This window comes from Nerophis lumbriciformis, unplaced genomic scaffold (assembly GCF_033978685.3).
Source record: "Nerophis lumbriciformis unplaced genomic scaffold, RoL_Nlum_v2.1 HiC_scaffold_196, whole genome shotgun sequence".
Lineage (NCBI taxonomy): Eukaryota > Metazoa > Chordata > Actinopteri > Syngnathiformes > Syngnathidae > Nerophis > Nerophis lumbriciformis.
In genome coordinates, this window is record NW_027316681.1 from 44,764 (window position 1) to 53,819 (window position 9,056).

The 9,056-nt window shown below is 39.2% G+C and overlaps 2 protein-coding genes across 4 annotated transcripts in view; one reads left to right on the forward strand and one right to left on the reverse strand.

Moving 5' to 3' along the window:
• LOC133570653 (HEAT repeat-containing protein 5B-like) overlaps positions 1 to 6,464 on the reverse strand; it is a 34,516-nt gene extending 28,052 nt beyond the window's left edge. Inside the window, exons 1-6 of one of the 3 annotated variants that reach the window (XM_061923369.1) lie at positions 5,970 to 6,460; positions 5,711 to 5,848; positions 5,426 to 5,637; positions 2,455 to 2,563; positions 2,172 to 2,321; positions 697 to 868 (exon numbers count right to left, since the gene is read on the reverse strand). In XM_061923369.1, coding sequence (XP_061779353.1) covers positions 697 to 868; positions 2,172 to 2,321; positions 2,455 to 2,563; positions 5,426 to 5,637; positions 5,711 to 5,836 — 769 coding nt within the window. In that variant the 5' untranslated portion in view covers positions 5,837 to 5,848; positions 5,970 to 6,460. Of the gene's footprint in view, positions 1 to 696; positions 869 to 2,171; positions 2,322 to 2,454; positions 2,564 to 5,425; positions 5,638 to 5,710; positions 5,863 to 5,969 lie in introns of all 3 variants that reach the window. The other 2 variants (XM_061923425.1, XM_061923491.1) reach the window with 2 other exon arrangements.
• LOC140678278 (G patch domain-containing protein 11-like) lies at positions 6,450 to 9,053 on the forward strand (the record flags this gene model as incomplete). The annotated part of the gene is made up of 8 exons (XM_072912755.1): positions 6,450 to 6,573; positions 7,515 to 7,741; positions 7,827 to 7,868; positions 7,957 to 8,077; positions 8,157 to 8,247; positions 8,397 to 8,510; positions 8,870 to 8,951; positions 9,018 to 9,053. Coding segments are annotated over exons 1-8 (763 nt in total), but the record flags the coding sequence as incomplete, so codon positions are not given.
• Positions 9,054 to 9,056: the final 3 nt, after the last annotated feature.

The following is a 9,056-nucleotide window of genomic DNA, read 5'->3' on the forward strand; positions in this document are numbered from 1 at the left end:
TGTGTGTGTGTGTAAGGGAAAAGGTGCCTTGACGAGAAGCCAGTGTGTTGACGAGAGACATGACGGTTGTCAATAAAGAACGTGCCTCTCGATTCCCTCGTTACCGTCTGTCTTTTTTGCTGGGCATCATCTAATTACAAACCCTTGGTTGCACAAACATTATTATTTACCTTTTCGGATGACAGCGCTGATCTCTTTTTCGTACAAACTACCTCTAATTAGTTGGCGTTAGTTGGCGACATGAAGAACATCTCGCAGCACTTGGTCTTCTGTAATGTTAATGTCCTACATGCGGTGGCTGTCCATTTAGAAAAAAACGCAGATAAACTCAGCCAGCAGTTTGTTGTTCTCTGTTCGCTGTCCATGTAGCATTCATGCTAGCGACGCCATTCTCATGTTCATGTTTTGCTTTAAGATGCTATTTTAAACTGGATGTGCACCGATTATAAGAAAGTTTGTCGCTGCAATACTACGGTAATTGCCTCAGTTTTATCTAAAGTTCCGTCGAAGTTTGTTTTTAAAGGGCGCAGAGCACATCTCTTAATGTCAATGCTTTTGACGGCACTAATTTGAGACCCCGACGGTTATTTGCAGATCACGCACCCAGCGACTATAAGGTGGCTAACTGAATGCAGGCATGAATTGGAGCATTTGCAGTAAGCGTGACTGTACTTATCAATGTATAAAGTATAGTACCAGCAGCTTGTTTGGGCATCAGAGCTGTGGCCATGACAGTCCCAAGCAGTTTGGCCACAGCAACCCGAACACCATAGTTGGAGCCTTCCAGGGCCTTAAAACACAGTGTGGCCATGTTCTCCAGTTCTGTGGTCCACATGAATACTGCCTCGTTCTGCAGCTCGGACAGACACTGCAAAGGTACATGAAATCACAATGGAGTCATGTTAGTAGTGGTTACAGCATGTGTTTATTTTGCTTAGTCAACACAGTCAAATACTATAACAGCTACACAGCATTATATATTATATATATTCCATATTATATACAAGGTAAATGGTCTGTATCTACTGTATATAGGGCTTTAAAACACCTATATAGGGCCTTACCATACCTGCAACAATACCCAAAGTGCTTTACATTATACATCTCTTTCACACACACATTCACTCACTGATGGCGGAAGCTGCCATACAAAGTGCTAACCACGACCCATCAGAAGCAAGGTGGGCAAAGTGTCTCAAGAACATAATGGCCGTGACTAAGATGGCGAAAGCTGCTATACGAATCTGGAACCCTCAAGTTACTATAACATCTGAGCCAATATATAAAACCATAGATATAATGTATTGGTTTAACATAAAATCATATTTCTCAATAGGGGGTATTCTGTATTTTCGCTGTAAAGTTTAGCTAATATGATGACAGTACAGTATCATATCAGCACCTAGTAGAATAGTAGATGAGAATGTTTGAACTTCAAGTAGGATCAGTTATATGCTTTTGTAGAAAACCTACAAATGAAAATGATTACCGTATTTTTCGGAGTATAAGTCGCACCGGAATATAAATTGCACTTGCCAAAAATGCATAATAAAGAAAGAAAAAAAACATATATAAGTCGCACTGGAGTACAAGTCGCATTTTTTGGGGAAATTTATTTGATAAAACCCAACACCAAGAATAGACATTTGAAAGGCAATTTAAAATAAATAAAGAATAGTGAACAACAGGCTGAATAAGTGTACGTTATATGAGGCATAAATAACCAACTGAGAACGTGCCTGGTATGTTAACGTAACATATTATGGTAAGAGTCATTCAAATAACTATAACATAAATATGTGGGCTTTGTACCGAGGATGTCGTTGTGGCTTGTGCAGCCCTTTGAGACACTTGTGATTTAGGGCTATATAAATAAAGATTGATTGATTGATTGATTGATAAAGAACATGCTATACGTTTACCAAACAATCTGTCACTCCTAATCGCTAAATCCCATGAAATCTTATACGTCTAGTCTCTTACGTGAATGAGCTAAATAATATTATTTGATATTTTACGCTAATGTGTTAATAATTTCACACATAAGTCGCTCCTGAGTATAAGTCGCACCCCCGGCCAAACTATGAAAAAAACTGCAACTTTTAGTCCGAAAAATACGGTAGTTGTTGACATTATATAGTTGTATGATGCTTATACTGTGCACGGTTCACCTTTGCCACTGCACAACGCACAGCCATGGACCTGTCTGTGAGTAAAGAGCGGGCATTCTTGTAGATGTCCCTGTGACATGAAGCTGCAGCTCCACCTAGTCCATTTAGCACCTTCTGCAGACTGAGGAGTATCTCTCCTCTGCCTTGGGACTGCATAAAGCAGAAGAATTATGAAAACGGACATATATGCATCATATTCTGAAGAATGCATGCATTTACTGAGTTCCAATACACTCAAGTTGAATTTCTGTTGTCATGACTTTATTAAGATGTCATACTGTACCTCTGCACTCTTTAATGCCTTCAAAAGATTATTAATAGTGTCTGGAAAGGAGCTTCCAAGCATCCTCCCCATCTTCTCATAAAAAGCTCCGACACATGCCACTGCGGCGCTAAAATAAAAAATAATCAGATTATGTTCATGATTTGGTGAATAATCACAAATTATTATGCATTATTACATTCATGACATAACTTTTTGATTAGAGTCAATATGCTAAAAGGCCACCCTATAGAGCTAATCTGAAAGCTCCTGGCTCAACGTTATTTTAGCATAGCAGAAGTGGGTAACCCAAACTAGGCATGGGCATAATAATCAGTTAGTCGATCGCGTGCGATCAAGTAGATCAAGTCTTGCCGAAAATGAGGCAAAATGGAGTGTGATCCCTGCAACTAAAAAAGGCTCTGTTGGTTCTGTCTCACCTAGAAGAATATACAGGGCATCCGGAAAGTATTCACAGCGCTTCACTTTTTCCACATTTTGTGATGTTACAGCCTTATTCAAAAATGGAATAAATACTATTTTGTCCTCAAAATTCTAGACAATACCCCCTAATGATAATGGGAAAACATTTTTGGAGCTTTTTTAAATAATGTTTTTCTTTTTTTAAACTAACAAATCACATGCACATACTGTAGGTATTCACAACCTTTGCTCAATACTTTGTTGATGCACCTTTGGCAGAAATTACAGCCTCAATTATTTTTGAATACCATGCCTCAAGCTTGGCACACCGATCTTTGGGCAGTTTCGCCCATTCCTCTTTGCAGCACCTCATAAGGTTGGATGGGAAGCATTGTTTTTACCCAGGATGTCTCTGTACATTGCTGCATTCATCTTTCCCTCTATCCTGACTAGTCTCCCAGTTCCTGCTGCTGAAAAACATACCCGCAGCATGATACTGCCACCACCATGCTTCACTGTAGGGATGGTATTGGCCTGGTGATGAGCGGTGCCTGGTTTCCTCCAAACATGATGCCTGGCATTTATGGCAAAAAGTTCAATCTCTGTCTCATCAGACCAAAGAATTTTCTTAATCGTGGTCTGAGAGTCTTTTAGGTGCATTTTGGCAAACTATTACGAAAAAATGGCTTACGTTTGGCCACTTGACCTTAAAATCCTGAATGGTGGATTGCTGCAGAGATGGTTGTCCTTCTGTAAAATTCTCCTCAATGCTGTGTAGCTCGACAGAGTAACCATCAAGTTCTTGACCCCCTCTCTGACTCGGGCCCTTTTCCTCTAATCGCTCAGTTTAGACGGCCGGCCAGCTCTAGTATGAGTCCTGGTGGTTTCAAACATTTTTTCCATTAAATAATTATGCAGGCCACTGTGCTCATTGGGAACTTCAAGGCAGCAGATATTTTTCTGTACCCTTTCCCAGATTAGTGCCTCGAGACAATCCTATCTCGGAGATCTACAGACAATTCCTTTGACCTTATTCATGTCATGTCAATTGTAGGACTTTATATATAGACAAGTGTGTGCTTTTCTAAATCATGTCCAAGCAACTGAATTTACCACAAGTGAACTCCAATTAAGCTGTAGGAATATCTCAAGCATCAACAGTTGAAACAGGATGCCCCTGATCTCACTTTTCAGTTTCATTGCAAAGGCTATAGATACTTATGTGCATGTGCTTTATTAGTTGTTGTTTTTTTTTTTTTTAATTTGCAAAAAATAAAACTTTCTCACTTTGTCATTTTGGGGTATTGCATGTAAAATTTTGAGGAGAAAAATTAATGTATTTCATTTTGGAATAAAGCTGAAAAAATTTGGAAAAAATGAAGCGCTGTGAATACTTTCCGGATGCACAGCTAAGGGAAGTTAAGCTACATCTATGCAGAGTGGCACTATTTATGTTAAATTCTCCCATAAGGAAATACAAATGACTGGATCGGCAAAGAGTGTTACATGACCATGCAATAATTATTAGACTGCATCAGTGTCTGCCAGAGCATTATCTCTCATGTACGCTTAATCCTCCATTAAAATGCGAACCATCCTTTTGCAGAGTGACATCTGTCTTAATGACGAAATCCCTTGAATAGGGAAACATGGTATATTACTGGAACTTTAAAAAAACTGCAAAAATGCAAGGGATAATGTATTGAAGTGTATTAATTAACTCATATTATGTTGTACATATGGTGAATGTTCATATTCATCTTTGAAAAAGAAAACCTTCAAGTTTGAGTACAGAGTGGTATTTCAGTTTGAGCACATGATAAGATAAGGCACCTGCTCAGTGGCCTTGTGGCTAGAGTGTCCGCTCTGAGATCGGTCGAGTCATACTAAAGACTAAAGAAATGGGACCCATTACCTCCCTGCTTGGCACTCAGCATCAAGGGTTGGAATTGGGGGTTAAATCACCAAAATTATTCCCGAGCGCGGCCACCGCTGCTGCTCACTGCTCCCCTCACCTCCCAGGGGGTGAACAAGGGGATGGATCAAATGCAGAGGTTAATTTCACCACACCTATTGTGTGTGTGACAATCATTGGTTCCTTTACTTTAACTTAGTTTGCTATTCGCAGGCGAATTGGATCACTTCTCATAGGAAGGAGGCCCTAATTGGGACTTTGGAATGCAAAAGAGATAGCCATATCCTTGAGAGGAGACTACGTTATGACTCAAAGCAGTTGTTTTCCAGACACTTACACACAAACTTCTACTTTTATGGTCAGGTGGTGCTGTTGGGACTAAGCCCACACCCAGACAAACAAATAAGGAATATATAAACTGACGGTTTGGCAGGTTAGGAATCCTCCATTTTTGACTAAGATTCCTCCGAGTACTGCAGACCTGTTTAAATAACGCTTGCTTGTAATAAAGCAACTTTTGGTTCAGCAAAGCGTCTCTGACGTCTATTTTGATCCAACTACGCATCCCTGTCGTCCCTTGGCCCGGGAGGGGACGACAAGACCAGAATTACACTTCAGTATGAAAACAACTGCAGTAATTGAACTTCATCTTACAGTTTTGTGGGCAAGTAGGCAGGTGTGTCATCCTTGCTTTTGATGATATCATTGCATTTATCCAGCGTCTGGAAAACAGTGAATGTGTCGCCAATGCTGTAGAGGGTGGCAAGGTTTTTGGCAAGCAGTTTTCTCGTAGGTGGACCTGGAGCACTGCTGATCAGTCCGGTCAACTGATCCACAAGCTTCTTCTGCTTTTCCTTCACATCCACCTGCCGTGCAAACACAAACATTCTTAGCTGGTTGCCATCTCATGAAAGCTGCAGAAACTATGATGCAAGTCACCTTATTTGCCGCCACAAGAACTTTATCCAAAAACCGAAGCCATTCGAAAATGAAAACGGGCCTTTTTGCTTCGGTTATCTGGGCTAAAGCTTCTTCATTCAGCAGGAGACTGTGAGCCAACTCCATTGCGAGGATGTTCTGTATTGAACAGTCTTAGAATAATCAAAACATGACAGTGGCTGCACAGCGTTACGTGCATCATTATTAATCATGTAACTGAAACAACACGCTGAATGTTATATTACGTTATATTACTTACCGTGTGTATTTAAACCGCCAGACGCTCCTGTTGTGCGTTGACAGCTTACCCCAGCTGTTTGAAAGGCTAGCTAGTTAGCAGCCTCAAGCTAGCGAGTCCTTGCGATGAAAAGCTACGCTTCGCCAAATCCAGACACAGGTCAAATGATACCACCTAATATTATACACCTTGTTGTAAGACACTAATTTGTTTCAGTCAACAGCTTTACAAACATGAGCTAACCAAGTTATTCATCTTGTGTCCAGATAACCTGATTAGACGAGACTACATGGTGTCGCATTAACACGTGTCCGGTATTGAACCACTGAATAACCTGAATTTCACTCTTTCTCAAAACAAACTTCAAAGAAAAATAGAACTATAACTGTTTTTTAAATATATTACGAATTATCACCGTACGTGTTTGTTTGTTTTTAAAAACAACTGCAAGACGAATAGGAAGCTAGGAACCGTAAGTGTAATTTGTAGCTCGTCGGAAGTTATTGTCGACGAACCAAAACATTGTAGAACAACCATAGCTTTCAGTTTTTCATTTGCTGGTTTTCATTTCAATAATGTCCGACGAGGAAGACGATTATATGTCCGATGCTTTCCTCAATCAAATGTACGCGTTTGTATTGACAATATATGCGACCCCGAGAGGGACAAGCGGTAGAAAATTGAAGGCTGGATGGATGTATTGAAAACAATTACTGTCGACGTTACTATTTTGTGAGCATTCTGAAATATTGTAGGATCTAGTGTTGTTTTATCACATTGATGTAATCTCGTGACCCTGTCTGCTTACATATACATTGTGTTATGCTGTGAAATAGTACATCATCACAACTATGTATGCGAACCTGTGCAATAAGCCCACACGCCCGTGTGTGCAAAATTAGTGCAATGTGCAGTTTATACCAGCACTTTAAAAACTTGAGAATTAGCGCCTTGTAACGAGCAATGTGCAATTCTCCTCTTGTATATCTTAACTTTAAAACACTTCAGCACTTAAACATTTGAGCTCTTAAATCCAACTTTCTATGGTCATTTAATTGCTTGGCTGTCATTAGTAATATGGTTTATTGTTGATTTTTTTTTAATCTACTGTACTTTATATTATTATTGTTTTATTGTAGGTTCCAGCATCCCCCGCGATCCGCAAAAGGGACAAGCGGTAGAAAAGGGACAAGCGGTAGAAAATGGATGGATGTTGTATATGGCCTTATTGTCCCGGCGTTTAGTGCTGTCATGTTCGTTTGTGTTTGGCAGGGACGAAATATGGAAATTAGCCACTGGCTACAATCTTGCATGTTTACACCTATGTGTTCATCAATATGTTTTAAAAATCTAATTAAATCAAATCCAAAATGTGTTACTAAATCAATGTTATTACACAGCATAGCACTGTATAAATGAACATTTCACATTTCCCTTAAACTAACTCTAAATATTGTATTCATATCTAAACACAATAGTGTGTTTACTGCAAGTACAGCATTTTTTGCATCAATTATAATCACCTTATGCTATTATAATATATTGTACCCTTCCATTCTATGTCAGACAAGACGTCAAACCAGGTGTTTCCAAGGTGAGGCGAGTACAAGAAGCCCTAAAACGTGAGGAAAAGCACAAAGAGAGCAACATTAAAAACCGTCAAAAAACCTTCAAAGAGCAAGAAAAGGAAAGTCGTGAAGCAGCTTTACAGAGCTCCATTAGTAATGAGAATAAGGGATTTGCACTTTTGAAGAAAATGGGTTACAAAGCTGGACAAGGCCTTGGAAAAGAAGGCATGATTTTTTTTCTCTTATTGATTTTTAAAATTCTATTGTATTTTTTCCATGTATTCATAATAATATGTGTGCTTTTTTTCAGGGGCGGGCAGAATAGATCCAATTCCACTCAATATTAAAACTGGTAAGACGTTGTTTTTGTTCCGCTTGATACAGTATAAGTGTCGTCTGCTCATTATTTGTACATATAACTTGTATCCTTTAAAAAATAGACAGAGGTGGCATTGGGATGGAAGAGGCAAAGAAGCGAAAAGCTGAGGAGGAACTGGAGCACTATCGGAAAAAAGTACAGGCCAAACAAAAGAATGAGACCAAATCACTGGAAGACTTTCGGTAAAAACTGAAACAGAAACTCCTTGGCCTTTGAGCACTGTGCAATCCCACAATGTTTCACAGTATGTCTCATCTCTAGGTCGAGAGTTAGAACTGAGAGAGAGGAGCGAAAGATTGAAGGGGACCTCAGAAGAAGTCAGCGAGCCTGTGAGCATTTGGATTCTCAAAAGGTTGGACAATGTTTGGTTATAGCGCAAAATCATATTGACAATTATTGACATAATCCACCAGTACAGAAAAATGACAGATGATTATTTGGAAGCAACAATTGCGCCTTTCAGTTTGTAAATTATTTTGACAATGTTTCCTTTGATTTCAGGGCATCACAGTCCCTCGGGAAGAATGGTATTGGCCTAAAGTTGAAAATGAAGAAGAGGTTGATGGTCTTCAATTGGAGGAGGAAGCCAGGGAGGAAGATATTGCGGAATTAACTGTTAGTATTTATTTATTATTGTAAAATAATTACCAACCATATATTTTGTGCAGTATTCAATCCAATATGATAATATGGAGCAGTAAAGGTTATTGTTATGGTTATGGTGTTAGTTTATTCCGAACATGCATACAATTACAATATGACACATCACATAATTACAGTTTTTCACTACAGCATATAATTGTTGTTATGTGAGGCACCAAAACCCACAAACGTCACATGCGGCCTGTTCACCTGCCTGTATGTGTTATGGTTGAAGGGTTTCATATCAAACAATACAGGAGAGTTAATAATGCTTGTACTGCCTGAGGTTACACAAAATAACTGTCATTAATTCAGATTATTATTTCTTTCAGTCCTTTGACCAACTACAGATTTTGACTTCATATTTAAGAGGAATCCATTTTTACTGCATATGGTGTGGAACTACCTATAATGGTAAGCTAATAATACACTTGTAGTTGTTTTCACCTCTTGTTGGCGGACATGTTTCCTTCTTTCCAGATGAAGAAGATCTTTCTTCTAACTGTCCTGGGGATACTG